General features: G+C 31.3%; 1 protein-coding gene and 1 non-coding gene across 3 annotated transcripts in view; one reads left to right on the plus strand and one right to left on the minus strand.

Annotated features, from left to right (window-relative positions):
* Nucleotides 1-25,219, plus strand: part of LOC143193998 (nucleoredoxin) — a 103,691-nt gene that overhangs the window by 74,477 nt on the left and 3,995 nt on the right. For both annotated transcript variants that reach the window (XM_076400525.1, XM_076400526.1), the window contains exons 6-7: nucleotides 24,783-24,978; nucleotides 25,033-25,123. In XM_076400525.1, coding sequence (XP_076256640.1) covers nucleotides 24,783-24,978; nucleotides 25,033-25,123 — 287 coding nt within the window. The remainder of the gene's footprint in view (nucleotides 1-24,782; nucleotides 24,979-25,032; nucleotides 25,124-25,219) is intronic.
* On the minus strand, nucleotides 18,276-18,346 carry TRNAG-GCC (transfer RNA glycine (anticodon GCC)). The gene has a single exon. It is a non-coding gene; the product is annotated as a tRNA-Gly (tRNA).

Here is a 25,219-nt window from a genome sequence, read left to right on the forward strand (position 1 = left end):
CTCGGCATCAAGCCAATTTTTTGCTTCAACTGTATTTTTTCCCTTCAAAAAGCAATATTTTATCAACACACGAAATTCCTTTTTAATCATTTTTTTCACAATAACGAAAATTGCTACACTCAAAATGCTATAATTCACAAACTAATGATCCAACAGCTGTCAAATTTATACACGCATCTTTTGAGGATTAGGGCTAACTAAAAAACATATGGATTTAATTCTAGTAGCGCCATTTATGTGTCAGGCCGGAAGTGCCCTTTCCAGACCTTGCTCCTCTGATTAGTACTTGTTACGACATGAGTCGTGATCTGTCTGAACAGCGCTTCATTTATTATGAAGATGTATAGCCTCGAGAGATACACCGTTCTTTCGAGATGGAATCCTTAAATTGCCTGAAAGATGGGGGAAAAAGTAGCGACTATCGATGGACAATACATGGAATGATATGCATTGTAACGATTTTTCACAATAAAGCTTCAAATTAACAAAATACTTTAAAACTAATTTATAGACCAATAGGTTCGTGTTGATAGACTCTAGCATTATCCACAGTAATAAAACATTGCATAAAATATTTAAAATTATTTTTAAATTCACCTTTGAATATGTTTTTGTTCCATTGTTAATCATCATTATGAACACAACATTCTACAACTTAAATAATTAAATAAACCATTAATACAAATCCAACAATATGATGTAATATCCAACCCAAATGTATTAAACCTTTTTTCAGTTTTCCAACTTGGACTACATTCCAAACATTTCGAACACGAGGTAAATTCCAAATTTGTACGATGTTATGTGGCTAAATAATTTCATTGCATGGCAAGTAACTCGAAAACAACAAAAGTTCGAGATATTCGCGTCAGCTACGAGCTGAAAGGGATCCCTCTTATTTAATGGATCTGGTTCCTCTCTGGAAATAGCCGGTTTCGCTATCCGCTAAATAATTTAGCAGAAAGGCGAGAGATACCCGGCCACGATCATAATACAATTTGAAATTCTGACGATGTAGCGCCCCATATCTTTTAAATGGACGAATAACCGAGATGAAGACCGAATATTATCTTCATAGCGTAAATAAACGACTGTTATGTTTTATCGGATATATTTATTTACATTTGTTATCTTTAATAACTTATTATAGTTATTATTTTCTATATATAGTCGATTCAATAAAACAGCGAACTCTCTTCATCTAAATGTAAGACATTGTTGTCGCATCAACTTTAAGTTTTAGTTCATTTTGGCTTTGGTATATACACATTTCTATTATAAATAAAATAATCTTTCAAAAATAATATTATCAAATGAACTCAATGTAGTTTATTTTCATATTACAGTACATCTAATGTATATATATAGTTTATTCAATGTTTATGATGTCAAAACGTCGCAATGTTGCCAAATCAACTCTGAGTTTTAGTGCAGTTTGGCTTTAATATATAACAAAATTCTAGTATGAAACTATAAAAAAGTATAAAAATAGTTAAACAAAAATGTTATCAAATGTATATCCAAGTAATGTATTTTACTATCATTACAGAGCATATGTACCTTTTTATGTTTAGTTTTTATTTGTCAAGTCATTTTGATATCACTGTATTTTTTATTTCTTCTGCTACTACCTGTGTACATCATTCTTAATGAAATTAATCAGTGAATTATTTTTAATGTATTTGCCATATCTGTAAAACAGTTGGTAATTTTTCTATCCTCGCACCTTTTAGACTCTTAGACATTCACATTCTTAGAATACGATTTCCTAGAATTATATCATATTAATTATATACTCACCTTTAGTTGTTTCGACTCTCATCACCTTGTCTTGGTAATAATCATCATTGAATCCTAATCACATACTCAGAAAGTTTCACTGAAGTGAGTAACTAGTTTATTGATTTCCAATCCATCGAACGTTTGTTTACGATTCCATCATTTATCAATTTCTTCTTCATTGTATCTGATCGAGGTCATCCAAACTGAAGGTGCTATTAACTTATCGTGTTTCAACGTTTACCTTTTCCCATCAACTTTAATTGTCTTGACACTATTTTATTATCATGTTGCAATGAGTGCCCGTTGTGTATATTGGTCCCATTCTGAAATATCCATGTCTCCCCTACATATCCAAATTTAAATAATAAGTTTTATTATGTGCTTTTAAATTGTATTATTTTGAAAGCAGTGCCTGGATGTTCCATTATACCTCTTCTATACTTTTCAGACTTCAGTTTCAGAACAGTTTCCTCTGAATGAAATAAGTGTATTAAATTATGTTTCTATTGAAAATAGTACTCACTGTTTTTTTATTTCATATATTTGATCTCTGATAGTGCTAACACGCGCTGATCTTGATTCGTCACCCTCTTTGTATGAGAACGGTTTCTTTTCGGTGAATCTAAAATTTTGTTTTTCGTTTTTTGAGACATTTCAGTGACCGTGTTCATACTAATATTCAGTGTAGCTGTAACATGCTAAAAATATTTTCAATAAAAACCGCAGCAGATTAATATTAAACAATAAAAATACTAACCTTTCTAATGAATTTTACGGCCAGAGGGGGCCTCCGTTATCTAGTTCTTGTTCGAAGTAATTACAGACGCAATCGTTTCCCGTTTTTAAGCTCTAATTGTTATTGTACATGTCCGAACGTATCACACATCGTATTGTATATTTTTTAAACTAGAATAAAATGAGGAAGCAAATATTGTTTCATTTTTAAACGAATTTTCAAACTCAGAAAGGCAATATATTTGGTATCGTGATGACGTAAATTCACTGATATTTTGAATAGACTAGAAGTCCAGGGAAGGTTTATATATAGTCCATACACCTACATATAAACAAGAGCCTAAGAAAAGACGTATTCGACGAAGATCCGACAGTTTTACTCCAAAGTGAGTTTGAGTTGACACATCGTCAAAGAAAGTCGGAAAGAAAAGAGAACAGTTTTTTGGATATGAAAGGAATTATGTTCTTGGATTATCTTTATTTTTAACCGACTTCGAAAAAGGAGGAGGCTCTATGTTCGGCTGTATATATATTTTTTAATGTATGTTCGCCGATTTCTCCGTCAATTAGGGACCGATTTTCAAAATCAAATTTCAAAATTTTTATTCGAAAGAGTGCACTTCCAAGATGGTTCCATTGAAACCAAATCAGGATCTATTGGGTTTAACTGTAGTATATAAGACCTCTTAGAAATATTGTTAACAACTGATGTCAAATCACCTAGGCTAGATGGTGGACCCCGGGGCCTAATGCGCTCCTTATTTACAATCATTGTTTCTTTATTCCTATTTTTCGTCATACGGGCTCTTGACGTCATCTTGACTTGGCCTACATATAGTAATATCACATAAAATAACTGCCTAATTTATTGAGTAACTATCTAATACTGAAAAGAGAAAATTAAAATATTTTAAACAAAAAATTGGATCGGCTTCAAAAAATAAATAAGGAACACAGCAAGAATTAAATAATAATCAAACTTAGATTTTTAGACACAAAGAAAGACATTTTAAAATAAAGTATAATATTTTAAATAAATAAATAGCTTTAGGTAGGTATTAAGCTAAATTGTGTGTATATAATAGAATATAAAATAAGTGTAGTAGATAGGTTAAATAAGGTTTTTGTTCATCTTTAGTTATTACAACAATTATTATGTACATATTTTATTTTAAAATGTTTTTTGTTATGTTAAAAATCTGTTATTAAAATCTTAATTTGATTCTTTTTAATTTTTAGTAAGTTCCTTATTTATTTTTTCAGGTCGGTTTAATTTTTTTGTAAAAAATATTTTATATAGTAGCTTTTTGAATCAGGTCGATCTAAAAATTTGTGAGAGGATTTTTTAAAAAATGTAGAAACTGTAGAAAATCGATTCCCACACGTTTTATCAATGGAGAGCCAAGGTAGTGGCTTTTTAATAATGTTTGTCAAAATTAATTATTCCGCTGACTGAATTATCATTGAAAATAAAATTATTTCTTTATTTATCACCAATATACACTTAACTCACCAATACACTATAAATACTCATAAAACTCCATTTTATTACCTTACTCAGCAGTATTTTATATGCTTTCTGTATTACTTTCTAATATTTCTTTTCTTCGGTATTTCCTATTCTTTGTCAAATATTGCATAAAATTATAATTTTACTTATCTAGAGAATTCTGTTTTTTCATTTTGTATATTGTTCTTGTGAACTCTTCTTGGAAGGCCGAATTGTTTTGTTCGAAAATCCCACGAGATTATGATCTCAATTTTAACAATTTCCTGATATTGATTGATATTCTTTCGTATCAACAAGTCAAACTTCTTGCATAATAAACAATTCAGGCCTGTCTAATTTAATAGTCTATATGTACGCAATTTTAGTACATGCATTCACGTATTATGTATGATACGGTTCTATGCTACAACATCAGAATTTAGAATTATAAACTGTTTTGTGAATTCTTATTTTAATAGCATTAATGTAAAACGTTTATCATTTAAGTAGGGTGAACGGGCTATGTTTTGAAAACTGCGTTAGAAGTTTTAATAAGATATGATTGTTTCACTGCAAATGTTATAGACAACAAGAAACAGTACTTAATACATGGGCTGAAAAGTCCCGGGCGTAACAAAGAAAACGCTTTTTTTATTCAAAATTATCTTTATTCATCAGCGTAATCGTCATAAACAGCCACACAATTACTCCAACCCCACTCTAACATTTCAATACTACTTTAGTAAAATGATTATCTTTTGGCTCAAAATAGGCCACAGTTTCAACGATAACTTCTTCATTAGAACGAAATTTCTTACCGGTAAGCTTTTTTTGAGATCTGCGAATAGCCAGTAGTCTCTGGGAGCCAAATCTGGCGAATACGGTGGATATGAGATTCAAAGTTTGTAGTGTAGCAATGTTTTCATTCATGTAGTTTGGCAATTGTTTTCAACATTTCTTTCATTTTTTCAAACGCTCCAATAAGGCTATATAATATTCACAGTTGGTGGTATTTTCCTTCTCAAGATACTCGATGAATATTACACCTCGCCCATCCCAAAACACCGAAGCCATAAGCTTTTCCGCCGATTGTTGCTTTCGGGTGCTTTGAGCGGGTTCACCTGTTGGTGTTCCTAGAGGACGATCGTTTTTATTCCAGAGTAAAGCGATGGATTCATGTTTCATCCATTGTCTCATATAGACGCCACGTTTCGGTCCATCAACACGTTTTTGGTTTTGGACAACAGTGAGCAAACGCAGCATCCACCTTGAACAGAGCCTTCTCCTATTCAATTGTTTATGAAATATAAAACCAACACGTTCTTTTGATATCTTTACGATGTTAGCTAACTAACGCAACTTCACTTTTCGATCATTCAAAACGATTTAGTGGATTTTTTAATGTTTTCTGGTGTTATCACCTCATTTGGACGTCCACTGCGTTCTACATCATCGGTGTGTCTACGATCACGTTTGAAGTCATCAAACCTGACATCAATAGCAAACATTTTATTGTTGTCTCTGATGGAGCGGTCCTTTTCAAGCGATTTCTTCGCTTGAACGGTATTTCTTCGCATCAAGAAGCAGTGTAAAATTAAAACAGGAAATTGTTTTTGATCCATTGTTTTGAAAATAACAAAAGTAGTGTCACTCTTAGCACAACAACTCAAAAACTTATATCATGAGTAGAATATCGTGAAATTTTAACAGCATTCTTTTGAAGGTTAGTACTGATTGAAAAAGTGCTGAATGAAATAAAACTAGCGCCACCTATGCGTTAGGCAGCCCAAGTGTTGGAAGTTCCCAAAATTAAATATGGATACATAAATATTTTTATTAAATACAAGCCTGAGGACGCAATTAAATTAAAGGATACAGAGACTGCTACCGCTAAACAGTATATTGAAAACTGTTTGTTTTCTATGTTCAGTAAAGTGACATAAAAGGAAATTTTATGATTGTACAATATGGTTGTACTCATCGTAAAATACAGTGACTTCTGGCTATTCTTTGATATCATTGTTATATCTTAGTTTAACATTATTCCTAAAGGCAACGAGCTCAATGTTTTAAATTGTCAAAGTTATCAAATCCTGCAATTATTGTGAATATATTTACTTATATTTGTTTCAATTGTTTCATGTTACAACTTATTTTATGTTTTGATACTGTTCATAATAATTATAGATTGACTCAAATATATAATAAATAAAAATAATTTTAATTTATTTTGTGAACAATAATTCAATGGACTATTTTCATAGTCAGAAGGTTATATTTTTTAATAGTTTTTATAACCTTATTCTATCACTGTTTCTCAACTGTTCAACAAAATAGCATTTAATTTATAACCAGTACTTGTTATGCGGGTTACGTACGCACAAATAAAATATATGATATATGCTGTTGAAGCGTATGGAAACATTTACTCTGTCGGTGTAACGTAGTGTATAACCACATTGAATTTCAGTACCAATCAAATCCAACCTATTTCTGTATGGAATTGAATATCTGCAGCATATGTGTAATATCGTAAAGCTTATGTTTATGCAAATCAATATTACAGGTTACCGGATTTAACACAAAACCCTCTGAACTTTAACTTTATGATATAATTTTATTGTTTTGAATGCAAACTTCATGTACAGTTTATGTACAGTAAAAACATAAAAACAACATAAAAATACACTATTAAACTGTACATGAAGTTCCAATATATTAAATGTAAACGTTGCAAATTGAAAGTTCGAGATATTAAGAATTTAAAAGAAAATTGTTTCTATTTTTATCAATACACCATATTAACAGGTTAAGGAAATTAAGAAAAAAGAGAATTGAAGGGAAAAAATTACTGAATATTGTTAGTAAGCAATTAATAATTTCATTTTAAAAGAAGTAGAATTACTTTTATATTTAAATGTTCTGTGGATCTATAAAAAGGAATAGAATTTTTCTATGGAATGGAATAATACCCCACAAATAGTATGTATCGTATTGTAATATATTAATTGTTCTTTTAAATAATATACTATAATGAATATAGACAATACAGTAGAACTTTAACAAAATCTAAAAACTAAAGATGTACAATAACCATAAATACTAAATAAAAATTAAACATATACCTAATCATAGAAAAAAACCATGACTAAATCCATGACATAATTAAAAATGACCGTACAATAACTACCAGAGCTTTTTTAAATAAAATGAATACTTTATTTATTATTGAACGGAAATATTTTTTAACAAAAATTGAGAGAGTAGCCGTAATATTACCTATTATTGCCATAAAAACAGTCAAAAGTATTTTACTATTTATTATTCACAATTTTAATCTTTTTACCCTATTACTTTAACAATCTTGAAAAATATCGTTCCAAAATGCTGCTTTATTAATATACAATATATTGTTATTTATAAGCAAACTACCACTAAAATCATAAAACTATTTATATTACATATAAATCTATGTAAGCATAAATGGGGTACATTTTTATCAATGTCGCGGCTAGGTCGACAGAGCCAGAACGTTAAAAATCAGTCGAAAGAAACTAGTAGAACCAAAAATAGTAACTAAAAATACACGACTGAATAGTAATAGTAACAAAATCAGTCGGACCGAAAATAGTGACTGAAACAGTCATAGATAAAAAGTAGTAAAATTAGTCGAACCAAAAAAGAGCTAGGCAGTCGAGAGTAAAAAGTAGTCAATTACTAAACAGTCAATAGTTCCCAACGTTACTAATTATTTTAAAAACTACTTCATTTAAGGTATTCACGATACTCCGCAGTATAGCCCTTATATCACAAGTTATTTTTAAGTGTCTAATAATTAGCTTCAAAGCACTGTATACTTTAACAAGCCACATATTATGGTAAAATAATGTAATAATTAAGTAATAATTTACCTGGAATTAACAGTTTTTTAGTTCCGGTAATATTATTTTCACAATTGTATTTAGATGGTGTTTCACTAGCGGAGCTGTTTTATCATCGACAGAAAATAATTTCGTATAAACAACAAATCTACGTTAATAAAATTGAAAGGTACTAGGCTGTGGTACATTAATTTTTTTCTGCTCACGTAAGCTTAACAAATAAGATAAATCCATGAGTACCATGCTCTAATACTACAAAATATTTAAGAATGATAATAAACAATAGACTGATTGAAAGATTCGTATTAACAATACCAAGATTTAGAAATGAAAATATTTATATATAACCTTAAATATAATTCAATTCAATATATCATAAGATTTAGACAAAAAGCAGGGCAGATCAGACTTGACCTAAAATCAAAGAGATTGGTTTATTACTATGTTATAAAGCTTATTTGGACTTATTGTGTGTATATATGCGGTGGCACTAAAATATTAAACCAACAAGTAATCCAACGATACCAAAATAAAATATATTTAAAAAAATAATTATCGTACGTACCAATGCATATCGCTACATAACCAACAACTACATGATAACTTCGAAGTAAAATAGATTTACGAAGTTATCGAAGTTTTCGCCTTAAAACATGAAACAAGTTTACTAAATCACACCAACGTAATATAGAAGCAATACAGCTACTGGACAACATGTAGGAAAATTAAAGCGAAGCAAACGACATGAACTTGTATAGTGTATAAGAGTTTATTCTTAACATTGATTTAAATAGTTTAATTGAATTTGAGAAGTACATACTTATATGTTTACACCACAGGTCTTCCATTACTTAATGAATATAACTGAACATATAATAATTTAATAATAGCCAGCTTGTAGTCAAATCATGAATTATTCACGCAATGTAGCGATGCTCCTATAACTGCGAATATCATTATTTTTTACTTATGGTTGCGATTACGTATATGCAATCCTAAGTCTACAATCCGAATCAAAATGTAAGACCGGATATCTTGTGGGAAAATTTTTATGTTTGTTGAAGCCCACTGTTAAAGCCCACCCATTAAAAATATAGAAATCACTACATAGTATAAAACAAAGTCGCCTTTTCTGTCCCTATATCCCTATGTGCGCTTAAATCTTTAAAACTACGCAACGGATTTTGATGCGGTTTTTTTCAATAGATAGAGTGATTCAAGAGGAAGGTTTATATGTATAATACATGCATAATATACTAAGGCAACATTGCTAATTTTAGAGGTTTCTAACGTGATGTCGTAAATTAACCTATTTTTTTAGGCTTATTTAGCAATTAGCAAAAACGCTGCCTAACCCTACGAGTTAGATCAAATTAATGTACTACAGTATTGTACACCATAAAAAGGTCTACAAAAAAGTCCGCGATGGTATATGTTTATCTTTTTTTGGGATAACCCACATTAACCATTTTTATTGTTTACTTTTTACGTGAGAAAATGGCTTATTTACGAAGCTATTTTAAGCAATACGGCATTAATCCTTATCGAATTAAGTACCTTAAATACAATGTGCAATTAATATAGATCAATATGGTTCCTTACAGCATGTAAATTAAACAAATATTTTCGGAGATATTACAAATTTAAAATTTGCGTTTAAAAATGTGTAATGTAATAAAAATTGTATGAATTTAGATATTCCAAAGATAGCAGGAAATCTTCATAGTAAGTATAGGGGAAGAGGAATTGTTTTACTCCAAATTTAATGCGTGCAGGCCAAGGGCAGTAATGAATGAACCAAAAATACTGGATCGATTTTAATCATGTTTTCATTGAGTGACATAGGCATATATATTTTATGCCCCTGCAAAGTCGGAGCGGGCGGCTATGTTTTTATATACAACGTTCATATTTTTTCTGTAGTGTATTTAATTTAGTATCAGCATTGCACCCGTGCGAAGCCGGGGCGGGTCGCTAGTTATGAAATATAATAGACTATAGTTAATATTTTGTAATATTTTAAAGAGCTACAGAAGAAATCCATTAAAATATCGTGAAAGATTGAAATCTATTTAAGGCTCAGGGAATCGAGAATTTCGGCTTGGTCAAAGGAGAGAAAAAAACGAAAGAGAACAAAAACAGGCCTCCGCCATCAAAAACGAAACCTGCTGAAAATATACAGGGACTCGATATCCCATTTGTAATTTATCGTTCTACCAGATGCTGTTGAGAGAACCCCAACGATGAAGATAAGGCAGAAAAGGATTTAACGATTTTTCCGAAATATATACATGTATATAAAATGCTGGGTTTAATCTAGATAATGGATACCATTTTCACAGCATTTTCCTTTGTCCGTTAACGATATTAAATTATTTTATTTATAAGAATTACAATATTTTTTTTATTAATTGCATCTTACATTAAATATACTTTGTATAATTTAAATTTACAAATTAATTTATTACTACTGTTCTGTCGTACTTGAATTAATATACAAGCAAGGCGACTAAGGGATTAATACATCACTATGTATTTCCAAAATTAAAATAAAACTAATCTACTTAAGCTAAAGTTAAAAATACACTAAACAATTTCGTGCGATTTGGTTCGCTTCAATCTTCTGATTTTCTGCATGTTGTCCAGTAGCTGTATTGCTCCCACGTTTCTGTGGTTTAGTAATCTTATCTCATGTGTAAAGGCGAAATCTTGGATCACTTCGTATATCCATTTGATTTCGAGGTCATCGGGCAATTCTTCGTTGGTTACGTAGCGATAAGCATTAGTAATTAAGAGTAGAACTTTATTTAAAGTAAGTTGGATTACTAGTTGATTTGATCTCTTTGTGCCTGGGGTTGCACCCAAACTGGCTTTATGATTGGCTGATAAACCAATCTCTTTGATTTTAGATCAAGTTGAGAATATCTTCCGACTAACCAGTACAGTTGCTTGACTTTGAGTCTAATCTGCTCTGCTTTTTGTATAACTTGATGTTTCCAGTTTAACCTATCATCGAGATATATTCCAAGGTATTTGGCTGATTCTGCTTGAGGAATCGGGCATCCGTCAAGTGATATCATTCTTCTTCTTTTTTCATTTCGCCGCAATGCAAAATTAACATAGACAGATTTAGAGATATTAAGCTGTATTTTCCACTCTCTTGTCCATTTGTAGATCTTGTTTACCGCTACTTATACTTTTTTACTGAATTGGATATAAATAAATATTTTTCCATGATAAGTGTGTTGTCGGCAAATGTTCCAAGTACTATTGCTTTTGTTGTTGGGATATCAACTGTCTAGAGGTCCCAAGACATTATGTTGTGTAACTACAGCCGAAATAGGTTTAAGTGTTGAGAATGTCCCTTCATGAGGGACTCTAAATGTTCTTTCGAAAAGATAGGATACAGTAGACAGTAATTCCGCGGTAGCAATTTGCTCATTTTTTATATAAATCCTAAATGCCATACCCGGTCACAAGCTTGTGGGACGCCAGGAATATTGCAGGGCAGTATTCCCCTACAAGGTCAAAAAGTAAACTGAATGGCTTTTGCACCAAAATGTTTCCCATTTTGGTTACTTATGCTTCCAATTTTCCGTCACATCAACTCAGCTATAACATTATATCCAAATATCTGATTATTTTAGATAAAAAATATGTTAAAATTTTGTACGTTCCTTTGAAATTTGAGCGTTTTCTTCGATATCCCTTCCCCCTATAAATCCTGATTTTGTTCCAATGGGTCCTCCTCAAAAGTGCACTCTTTCGAACAAAAAAAAAAGAATTTTGAAAATCGTAACTGACGGAGAAATCGGCGAACAAACATTTAAAAAATATATTCCGCCGAACATCCTCCTCCTTTTTCGAAATAGGTTAATAAAAAGATATATTTATAATACTAAATAATTATAAAATACTAAATAATAATTAATAAAATAATTTGTAACTTACTAAAAGCTGTAGCTGAAAATATGTGTATATATTGTGTTGATGGTTCCCAGTAGGAAGATTATTGAACCACTAAGAATAGTATTTTAAAAAATCGTCAAGTCACAGATACAATTATTAATTCTTCTATTTTTTATTAAAATAAATCATTTTTTATGTAATCATCAGGTGAGCCATAGATAAAATATGAATATGCTCATACTATCCGAAATATATTTAGAAAAATAAATAACCCGTTTTTGTTTCATACCAAATTATATATGTCGATAAAAAATATGAAATATCGATTCAAAAAAACTAAATTTCTTGAAATATTTTCAAGAACCGTTTCGAAAATCCCCCTAATATATTATAAAACGAGTTTATAGCACCCAAGTTATGAAAGATAAAAATTTAGGTAGTGAAAAATGCGTTATAAAGTGCCAGAGGGGGGGGGGGGAGGTTGGTCTTCTGGGACTGAAAAAGACGACAACAGCTTTCTTTTATGAGAAATCGAAAACTGATTGAATTTAATCATCTGTTTTACGATTAAGCATTAAATATCTCATGACATTTTCTTAATACAAGTTAATTCGTAATGAATCCCTCAAAAGTAAGTTACACAAATGCCTGGAAGCCTTAAGAATGATAAATGGGGAAGGAAAGGGTTCGAGTTCTCGTGAGTTGAAACCAAGTGATTTTAAAAATATTTATTTGTAACTTACTACACAAAAAACAAACCTGGAAACCTAAAAAGTTTTTGAAGTATAGAAAATAATAAGCCCTGTTCAACAAACCATCAACATCGGTAGAATCAGAGAAGTGGGATCTACTATGGATAACTAAAACTAAATATTAGGTCTTGCATGTATTTCAATCAATGACATATACAATATTGATAACAGCGAACTGAAATTCGATAATTCCAACATTTCTCTACGTAAAAAAACATTTTTCCCTTGAGTATTATTGAGTTATTCAATTTATATAAACACTAATTATCAAACGTTAAAAATTACATTTTTACATTTTACGTATTACTTTTATTGGTCGATTTTAAGAAATCTACTGACAAAGTCTTCAAACACCTTGATTTTCGTTTAAATGATTTAAAAGTGGTAATTTTGATAACCAATTGTGGCAAAGAACGACCAGAATATCTAAAAAAAATCGAAGACAGTGAATTACAAGACTTAATGGACGAAAACCCAACGAGGGAAAATGGCTACTACATGAATTAATTGCAAATGCCATTTAGAACAGTTTCGATATTATGGTTTCATTTTTTTTATAATATCTTTATTAGATACGCTTAGTACAATCTTAATTTACAATTCATTTATTACTACTTTTCCTATGTACTTGGATTAATTAACAAGCAAGACGAGTGCGAGAAAATACATCAGTATGTATTCCTCAATTATAAAATTATAATTATGTATTAATTATTAACTTATAGCTATAGTTTACACTAAATGTATACACTTTATTTAAGTTCGTATAGTTTTGTTGGCTTCAATCTCCTGACATCCTGCGCGCTGTCCAGCAGTTGTATTGCTTCCACGTTAGTATGATTTAGTAATCTTCTTTCGTGTTTCAAGGCAAAATCTTAATTAATAACTTCGCAAATCCATTTGATTTCAAGGTCATCGTGCAGTTCTTCATTGGTTACATAGCGATAGGCATTGGTAATCAATCGAAGAACCTTGTTTTGACAGCGTTATATGACTAGTTGATTTGAATTTTTAATGCTACCCCGTATTTGCACCCCATAGGTCGAAATTGGTTTTATAGTTGTATTATAGATAGATTGACTCTTTGATTTTAGATCAAGTTGAGTTTCATTATTTGACAGATAAAATAGAAAACTTATCTCTGGCGTATCACGACTGATTTAGGGGGTTCTGAAAAAGGGGTTCTACTGCGACCATCCCAAATACAATAAGACATGAGTTAGCCCAGGAGAGCCATCCACATCCAAACCGATATACATCTGCTATGTATATCCGCTAAAACAGAATGAAGCTGTTATTGCAGATGTCTACCGATGAAAATTGATTAAATTGAACGATGTATTGTTGCAAAAATGACCAGCGAGTGGCAGACGCAAAGCCAACCTCTTGCATGACAACGTTCGGTCACATGTTGCAAGAATTTTAAAGGATACACTATTGCAGCTCAAATGGGAAGTTCTGCTGTATCCGGCGTACTCACCAGAATTAACTTCTTCTGAATATTACTTGTTTTGATCGATTAAGTATGACTTAGCTGGCACGCAGTTTTGAAATGAACGGATCGATGATGGATTCAATATCCAACTTTCGACACTGTATCACCATGGTAGAAAAACGAGAGAAAGTTACAGAAAGTGATGGAGAATATTTTTATTAATATATATTATGCCAATTCTTCTCAGTAAATGCCGTTTTAAAGTGAAAAATGATCATAATTCATATAAAAAATTAATAACTGGAGATCATTACTTACACATATTCGGTATTCTCCAAATGTTGCTGGGTCCATTTATAACACTAATGTAAATTTTAAGAAATTAACTTTCTATAAGGAAGAAAAAATAGATTTATTCCTTGATTACATATAAACTAGTAGTATCTAACAATACTTTTAGTAACAGTTCTTTTAAATCTCATTTTAAGGAAGAAATAAAAAAAGAAATAAGAAAGAGTCCCTTTCATATATGTATTTACACATGTATTTATCATATATAACATTCACCATAAATAATAACAATATTTAATGTTTTTGCAACTGCTTTAGAATTACTTATTCGTGTTGAACTCGAAAGAACAACAATGTTTCTTTATATTCATAGTCCGATTCTCGTACTGTAGCTGTTTCACCAGCGATCTTCTGCTTGTAGATCTGTATTTTACAGTAGCCGACAATTTACGGCTTACAATATCTTAATGTCCTTCGCACCAGGTCAGATTAAATAGCTTTTCGCTGCGTCAAAGCCCCCTTATCAAAAGCTTTTGTGTGTACTGTGCGGTCCCTCAAAATGGAAATTCCGAATATATCTTTAAAAATACCGCATCGTTTTCTCTGTAACAACAATATCCGACGGAAATAAGAGATATAACTAAATAGATCTTGTTAATAAATGAATTTAAAAAAAGTCTGCAATATAAGATACGAGTTTCGAAACGTCATAATTAACTTTGGGAACTATCCACTGGAAAAAGTCGATACTCCCAAAACAGTCGAACTAGTCGATAGTGAAAAAACAAGTGCACACTTCTATTGTTTTTTTCATTCGTAATAAGTGAAGATGTGGAGATATACATATCGCTTCTCGAACTTTCTTTGCGAAAGAAGAGGAAAGAAATAATTGCTGGATTCTATTATGTTTAAAACAGATACATTTTTAATGTTGTAAAATTACTTTTATATTTTATATATTTTGACTTGATAGTGGAGAGGAATGAAGTACTAAATATTTGTATCGTATTTGCTCAATGAATCTCTATCAACTATATAACCTTCTCACCTTTTAATTTGCAGGAAGCTTTTGTTTTACTTCTCTAATTTGAAAAAATCTACAGATGGTTTAAGTAAAACAAGTCAAATGGAAATTGTTTCAAAAGCTCAAAAAGAGTATTTATAAGTATGTGTATGTGAGTTGGTGATATGACAACGTTCGTACTTCTTCCATTTTTCACTTGTTTAGGACAATGAATTTACTTGAATAAACCAGTTCAACGAAAAATCCATATTTAACTAACCATTGACAGTACTTGGAATTGTATTAATACTTATTTCTCTGTATTAACCATCGCATTTCAAAAAAAATTTATTTATACACTCTAATATGCTATTTTGTTTAAAAAAATATCTTTAATAGGATTATCAAAGCAGGCTTATTTTTCTTTTAAAGCGATATTATACGATCCACTTGCTTTCAAAATAATTTTCATGTGAATTCAAATTTCCTTCGTTCTAAATATTTTATTTATAACTTACCAAGTGACATTTCATGCTGTTAATACACCAATTCTACACTCACATACTAAAATAAAGTTTCCACCTACAAACTATAACCTCAGAACACTATTAATTAATGTGTAAAGTGTAATTAAGCATTTCTAACTTAATAAACAACAATTTCACTATGACTTCATTATATCAGTTATATTGTTACATTAGTTATTACAAGCCCTTTAACTTTACATTAATTAAATTCATCAAACTTTCTAAGAATTCCCTGAAAATAGTTGCACACCTAACATGAAAATGAAAAAACTGTCAAAAAATTATTATATACTTGAACAATGAACATTGAAATGCCCTCGGCCGCCTATGACTTACTTGTGCCTTGTCGATCTGTGTGCTCATCTTACTTATTGACCTTTTTATTTATTTTTAATTTTTTCTATATATAAACTTCTTCTATAAAAATCCTATTCTATTTGGTGAAATACATTGTGTCTCATGTGCACTCTTATTTGTTTTTTAACCTTAAAACCGCAAAAAGTTACTAGATAAAGAATGCTTTCATACATTTCATGCAATGTATCTTTTTGTGGTTATAAAAAATAGAAAAGATGCAAAGAATCAAAGTACTATTCAATAAAAAAATGGTCCATAATATAAAAACGCTTGTTGTCCTCAGCATTTATGAAAATCCATAATAAATGATCTACATGACAATACCAAATAAATGTTTTAATCCTAACTTATTACATTAATCCACAATGTATCAAATATAGTTATATTTAAAGTATTGTCAATTGTTATATATAGCTCTACTTTTATTGCGTTTACAATGTTATTCTTGATAAAATGTGGAAATATTATATTAAATTTAGATTTTTTATTTTAATAAATTTTAAATTTTAATTTAGTTATGTAAATATTGTTATATTGTCAGTAGTCCAGTACTGTATCTTCTATATACGACCGATCTGCCCACCACAAAAATAACTACTGTGACAACATACGCAGACAATATACCTACAAACCCACCTGGAGCAAATACAATTATGGTTGAAGACATGGCGCATTAAAGTCAATGAAACAAAATCCACCTATTATATTATATTTAACGTTTACCCTGCGTAGAAGAACATGTCCACCAATAAATATCAATCATCGTCAATTCCCCCAAGCAGAGCATCTTAAATATCTTGGCTTAAATGTATTGGCTCATCGGGCGCAAATACAAGTTATCATATCATATCATATGAGTATGAGTCTATACACAAGCCTATTTCGTCATGTGGAATCCAACTATGGGGTACCGCTAGCAAATCTAACATATCCATCATTCAACGGTTCCAAAATAAAGTGTTGCGAGCAATTGTTGATTGTTGTGTTCCGTACTATATTTCAAATAAAGTGATACAACACGATATTCCTCTTGAACCTATAACGACTGTAATTCAACATGTTTGTGTGAAATACTTCGAAAGAGTGTCAGTGCATCCCAACATACTGCTAACTAGTTAAATATGCGACGTGATAGTGAAGTGTGTAGACTAAAACGTTTAACACCACCTGATCTGATTACTGGACATATATAGACTTTATAATAAGCTTTAGAATAAGACTAATTAATTAAGATAATATTTTATACAGGAGATCACTTAATGAAGTGATTTTCTACATGCCACAAAGAGTAAAACAAAAAAAAACAAAAATATTTTCAGTGACTTTTTTAATGTAATGACATATTCTTTCTAATTATTCAATATTTGAATACTAAATAAAACAAAAAAAAAACACTAAAAACAGTATATAATCCGACAAGTGGCGTTTAACCAATATAGAAAAACTTCAATTCAAATACAGAAAATTTTGTGTTATACTGTAATAATTGAACATTATACATTTTGTATTTCATTCATTGCCAGTGATAAAAGTGTCAAGCAAACATTTTTGTAGAGCTTAAATAAAATATAAATAAATCATTTATGATTATCCATAATAATAAACGAAAAAATTTTTGAAATTATCTAATATAATATTTTTCTACTGGTACTTCAGTGTATTCTAAAACCTAACGATAATCATTTATATTTCTTAATAAAAAAAGCAACCAACTTCTTTAATAATCCCTTCGGGTAATATCTGCATCAATGAACTCCCGCAATTTCAACTCGGAGATCTGATGCTTAATAGCCCAGCTGGTCGATGCCGAAATTAAATTTCCCCCTACTCGACTCCGAACTGCCAACTAAGTGCCATAATTTCCTCCATTTTCTTACGCCAGAAACTAGACGCCAAAAACAAAAGAACTATAGGGTTTTGAAAGAAAAGAGAATGAAAAAAATAAAACATACTTTTATTGTGAAACATTTCTTTTGCGTAAAAGTGCTTGAAGTCGGATGTCGCCCCGAAACCCGTTAAAGTTGCTTTAAATGATTCAGTATCTTCTCGAATTGAATTTTGTTGTTCGGCGTTCCGGTCAACTATCGAAAATATTTGTAATAAAAAAAAAGAACTGCATCGGCCGGGAATCGAACCCGGGCCGCCCGCGTGGCAGGCGAGCATTCTACCACTGAACCACCGATGCTTGTACGTTTATGTTCATACATTCTTATAATAACTGTAGAGTGAGTCAATGTATATATTTTCGTTTCTTGTATTATAATATTACTTTTATATTTTATATATATAAAATTAGTAATAATATAATAACAATATAAAATTAATAATTAATTAATTTACCAATTGTTATTATATAATTTATAAAGTACCAACAATTAAAAACTTAAGTATTTTGAAGGGGTTTATTTACTTGAAACAAATATATATTAACCGAAGTAACCTTTTCAACAACGATGTAAATAAAATATTTTAATATAAAGTAATATAATACAATTTGTAGACCAACAAGATGAGCTTGATTTTATAGACAAGCCTTTAATATCATGCTTGTTTTATTAGCGCTTTCCTCCTGAAACCACGAAAAACAATTCCGAAATTATCTGTATTAAGTTAACACTCTATATATAACTCTATGAAGCAAAAGAAATGGTTATAAACGGTATTGCTCCCATTTGATGTTGCTTATTTGTTTAATTATTAAAGCGGTTGATATGGCTTTTTATAAAGTTATATTTTGAGGTTCCTTCTTTACTTCAAAAGAACGCCTTTTAATTTAACATTTCAGCGTTTTAACAGGATTACAAATATAGAGAGTCAAATGTAAGTTTTATAGTTTCAGTTGTTACATATAGGATAAATTAATTAATACATTTAAATTTTGTAGTGAAAGTAAATTAATATGTCAAGTTTGTAATAAGACATGCTTACCAGAAAAACAAAGAAGCAGAGATACACATCTTGATGACGTATGTTCACTGCTTTTTTGGATAGACTATATATCAGTAGGAGAGATTTGATAAAAAATGAATAATCTGTTATAAAGCAATTAATAAAAAAACCGCAGGAGTGCTAATGAAAATACAGGTGACAAAATATATCTCCAGCTGTGAAACGCTCTACTTTGTGTAATTTGTGAAAGATAATAAATATATAATACAATATTATGTAAAGTATTTCATTCGTTTACTTAATGTTTAACTGTCACTTTATTAAAGAAAGAAACAAGAAACATTATTAATGAAATTACGGAAAAATTAATAACAAACCTTACTGAGGGAATCAGTAAATATTACGGGCACTTAACGTTTGCAATCCTGCGTCTCCCCCAGATAATTGTTCGGCGATCTCCCGTCCTAAACTCAACCTTTCCCGTGCAATTCAGACCTCGCCTGAATGCACTCCCTCTATTTGAACTCAACGGCTGACGCTTAATAACCGGGCTGGCCGACGCCTAAATTAAACTTCCGCTCATTTGACTACAAACTTCCCGCCAAACTCCCGGATAAGTGCCGTAATTTCCTTTATTTTTCTCCGTCGACGATGCTTTCAAATATACGAAACTTTACTACCTCAATTCCTACAGAAAAATAGAATAAATAAATAGTTTTCCGGTGGAATTTTTATTCGCTGATTTCCGGGTTAATGAACAAACTTATAGGAAAAAAAAACGAACTCCATTAGACCAGAATTACGCCCAATAGGAAAGTTATTCGAAAAACCTATTTTGTGAGTTTTATAAGATCAACAACTAATGAACTAATTTATCATTTAATGTTGTCCGAAAAAATTGTTTTGTTTGTTGCAATGTTGCCGCATCAATTCAGAGTTTTAGTTCAATTTTGCTTTAACATACAAGAAAATTCTAATATAAACAAAATAATTGAAAAAGAATGTTAATTTATTTTAACATCTAATATAGTAAATCTAATACATGTATTATCCAAGGACTTAAAACTACAATTAAGAACACGGGCAACAGGTCAATTGAAAGGTCCTCGGCCTACCATATTAAAATAATTTTTTTGGCAAAATTAGTTTTTTTATTCAAGATAATTCCCTTCAAGGCTGATACACTGCTTATAGCGACCCTCCAACTTTTCTATACCATTTTTGTAGTACGATTTCTCCTTTGCGTCAAAATAGGCCTCAGTTTCGACGATTACCTCTTCATTCGGCGAAAATTTCTTCCCAACGAGCATTCTTTTGTGGTTTGAGAACAGGAAATAGTCGCTGGGGGCCAGAGGGGACAATACGGTGAATGAGGAAGCAATTCGAAGCCCAATTCATGGATTCTTTTTCCAATTATTTTCCATTTACGTGTTCTTCAAATGCGGCTGTTTTTCAGCGATTTCGTTCTTCAAACGGTCCAATAACGCTATGTAATAGTCGCTTTTGGTGGTCCTTCCTTTTTCAAGGTAGTCAATGAAAATTATTCCATGTGCATCCCAGAACACAGACGCCATAACCTTTCCAGCCGACTGTTGCGTTTTCCCACGATTTGGAGAAGGTTCATCGTGTGCAGTCCACTCAGATGACTCTCGATTGGACTTCGGAGTGAAATAATGGAGCCATGTTTCATCCAGTGTTACATATCGACGTAAAGACTCGGGTTTATTATGCTTAATCATCTTCAAACACTGCTCCGAATCATCAACTCGTCATTGTTTTTGTTCAAAAGTAAGCTCGCGCGGCACCCACTTTGCACAGAGTTTTCTCATACCCAAATATTCGAGAATGATATGATGTAGACGTTCAGTTGATACCTTTAGAGAGTCTGCTATATCATTCAATATCAATTTATGGTCATTCAAAATCATTTTTTGGTTTTTCGTAATGTTTTCGTCAGTGATAACCTCTTTTGGGTGTCCACCGTCTTCGGTGCTCATTTCACGACGTCTAAACATAATATACCAATCCTTGATGGTTGATTTTCCTGGGGCAGTGTCCGAAAAACTTTTGCTTCAACTGTACTTTTTCCCTTCAAAGAGCAATATTTTATCAACACGCGAAATTCCTTTTTATCCATTTTTTTCACAATAACAAAAATTGCTTCACTCAAAATGCTATAATTCACAAACTAATGATCCGACAGCTGTCAAATGTATACACGCATCTTTTCAGGATTAGGGCTAATTACAAAACATATGGATTTAATTCTAGTAGCGATTCTGATTCAATTGACCTGTTATAATAGTTTGTAGGTTAGATTTGTTTTGTTTACATTAAACTCTTTTCCAAACCACCCATGAGGTAGAGTTTCTAGGCGCGTTTTTTATTTAGTGGTATCCCCCTGGAGGCCTAATCCACCTAATTAACAATTGTATATCTGAGAAACCTATTTTACTTTCATTCGAGCACTGCCATATTTAGACTCACTGTCCAATTCAATCACTAAACCGTTAATTTTTAATCTATCTAAAACATGTTCAATTCATTATCAATTACTTCCTCTGTATGTCTTATCAAGTTCATTCAAACCGAAGGTGTTATGGTTGACAATGCTTCCTTCCACTTATCCAAACAATTTTTGATGGATTATCCTTCTCGACCAGCAATAGTCTTTCCAAGAGTGCCACAATGAACCGTTTTGAAATATTGAAGTTTCATCAAGATACACAAATTCAAATAGTTTATCTTCCTTGGTCTTATTTTATGCCTTTAAAAATTGAATTCTTTTTAAGGCAATGTCTGAAAGTTCCATTAAACCTCTTCGATGATTATCTTTACACTAACTGAACCCTATGCCCTATAAGAGTGCATGAAAGGATGTCTTACATCCCTCAAAAAGCTGCATGCCCCTAACTCTTTTATGTATACTTTCCAAGGAGACAACTTTCTCTAAAATAATTTTATTAAATTATATTTATATCGATAAAATAATTTTGTGTACTTACTGTTCTTATACATTTCGTATATTTGGTCTCGAATAGAACCAATATCAAGATGGTCAAGATTCGCCACCCACTTTGTATGTAGACGAATTTTCTTGGGTAAATCTAACGTATTATTCTTCATTTCATAAGCGATGTTATTCACAATCCCCACACTAATATTTAGCAGCAACCAGCTAAAAACATTTTCAGTAAAATTGTAGGGACTTATATTATTTAATATCATTAATAATTACCTCTCTAACGGAAATTATAGGCAAATGCAATGACTCGTTTCTTTTCGAAATATTTTATTAAAGCCGCAAACAATTTGTGACCCTGACTATCTATAGTTTTCGGCATTTTCAAACTAAATGATATCATATATTACGGAGCGATTTAAAATTTATCAAAATAATCAAAGCACTAAAATAACGTTTGTGTGTTTTTAATCTCTAGTAATAACTAATATTTTTTAATAACTTTGCGTACGTCTGACAACAGGCCGCCGTCCGTTTGTCAGACGTATGCAAAATTCTTTAACGCAATAATGTTAAGAGGCTTTAACCCTTACCTATAAATTATTGTGGCTGTAAAATTAACTGTAGTTTTCAGATATACTCTAATGTTAACTATAGCTATAATTATGTTTGATAAGACATTTGTTTAATTATTTTATTTAGATTAGAATTGTCTTGTATGTCAAAGCCAAGCTGAACTAAAACTCAGAGTTAATGCGGCAACATTGCAATGTTTGCGACGTCACAAATATCCATGTCGCATTACTAAAAAAACTTTCAATAATCTATAATATATAATATAAAACGGAACCGCCGCGGCATCGTGATATTAAACGGTCAGTGCCGTGAAATGTCCTTCAATGCTATATTGTCTATATTGGCCAGTATTTTAAATCTATATTCAACATTTTTTGTTACAAAATAAATTTCTAAGCACACCCATAAATATTTACTTGAAACAAACAATAAACACACCTTTTTCTATGTAAGCTCTCCATAGAAACAAAGTGAATCAATCAGATCCCGTCACGGCTCAAAGCATAGCGATTAAAACAAGTAATAAGTTAAAAGTAGCGACATCTACATGTTAGATGTCGCGAAACACTTCTCCAAAATTTCCTATAAAGTGAAATCTGTAATGGCAATGCTTTGCAGTAAGCAATGACGTGGCCTCATCACCAAGAGTTGAAATAAGTTGATCAATGTGCTCATGTTTTGATAATCCACCTCCAAAGTTGTAAAAAAATTATTGCACGAAAATGTTCACGAGTAGGTTAAAGTCACTCTAAACAACGCAAGTTGTGCACAAACGAGAAATCGTTGTGAAGAAAGTTATGGGTATAAAGATCGAACTTCCAGATGGAAACATTGCCAGATGAAACCTAACAACTAGCATTGGGAACTATCAACTGAAAACAGTCAAAACAGTCAGTTTCAGTCAAATGCACGGTTCGACTGTTTTGTCATTTCGTGATGTCAGACGAAGATGTAGGTACCCTTTCCTGTATAAATTGTGAGGGAGGAAATGACGGAGGTAATTGCTTGGAGTATTAATTTCATTTGCTTATATTCTCCAACGGTACTGTACATATTCCTTCACGTAATTTTAAAATGAAATTGAAAAAAATAATTACTAAATTTAAGTCATTTAAGTAAATTTATTTTTTTATTATTTTTTTTATACATATTTTAAAGTCTCCTTTTACGAACTATGGGTTTATCTGGACTGGGCCTAAAGTTTAACGTGGACTCCGAACCACGGTCCTCAGCTAAACCTACCGAGTGGTGAGTGACCAACTTTAGAAATCATCCCAGAAGACATCCGGTCTTTACCCAGCCTAGTTACTGGCGTGACTGGCATCATTTTCCTTGTCGGATTTTACACTCTTGTCTAGAACATTAACAAATTTTAAACAATCACAAACATAAATTTACCACCATGCCCCAGCAGGATTCAAACCCGCGGCTATCGCAACAGTAGGAGGACCATCCCATCGCCTTTACCACTGCGCCACCAAGCCGGTATTAAATTCATTATTGAACGGAAATATTTTTTAACAAAAATCGAGAGAGTAATCAAAATAAGAGATATAAGAGAGTAATCAAAATAGGTAATATATTATTGCCATAAAAAAGGTCAAAAGTATTTTACTATTTATCATTCACAATTTTAATATTTTTTAACCCTAATACATTAACAATCTTGAAAAATATCGTTCCAGAATGGTGCTATGTTAATATACAATATATTGTTATTTAAAAGCAAAGTACCAAAAAAATCATAAAACTATATATATATTACATATAAATCTATGTAATCATAAATTGGTTACTTTTTTGTCAAGATCGCCGCTTAGACGACAGAGCCAGAACGTTAAAAATCGGTCGAACGAAACTAGTAGAACCAAAAATAATAACTAAAAGTCGATAGTAAATAGTAACAAAAAACCAGTCGAACAAAAATAGCGACTGAAATAGTCGTTAGTAAAAAGTAGTCAATTACTAAACAGTCGATAGTCGATTTCAGTGGATAGTTTCCAACAGTACTAACACTTTCGATCCTATGTTCAAGTATTTATACTACACGTATGTATACAAATATAGATTCTAATACATATTTTGTATATATGTCATACTTAATATATTTCCTACAGGGAAATCCAATGTAATATTATCTTGTACTAACAGTGCTTCATAACATGTATTATTTACCACATATATTTGTTTGCAGAAGTGCGGAATCTTATAGTGCCTACGTAGAATCAATGCCTTGGCTGTCAGTACCATTCCAACAAGCTTCAGTCCGAGCTGAACTAGCACAATTGTATGGCGTACGAGGTATACCCACATTACTCTTGTTGGATAGTAACGGACATGTAATCACTATGGACGCTAGAACGGATTTAGCTGAAGATCCCTTAGCACAGGTAAAAAATATAATGTTACAACGGAACATTACTCTATACGACAACAATTTTTAGAACTTCCCGTGGAAACCAAGAGCGGTGAATATCCTCACAGATCGATTCTTGACGAAACTTCACGACTATCCTGCAATAGTTTTATTTGTGGGTGAGTGATCAAGATTGTAAATACCGTCAATTTAATCAAGGTTTCCGATTTTATCGTTTTATTTTTCAAATCAAATGGGCTAATCTGGACAAAATA

The sequence above is a fragment of the Rhynchophorus ferrugineus genome, unplaced genomic scaffold, assembly GCF_030347505.1.
Source record: "Rhynchophorus ferrugineus isolate W39M unplaced genomic scaffold, kcgeb_rfMv2 rfM3, whole genome shotgun sequence".
NCBI classification, from domain to species: domain Eukaryota; kingdom Metazoa; phylum Arthropoda; class Insecta; order Coleoptera; family Curculionidae; genus Rhynchophorus; species Rhynchophorus ferrugineus.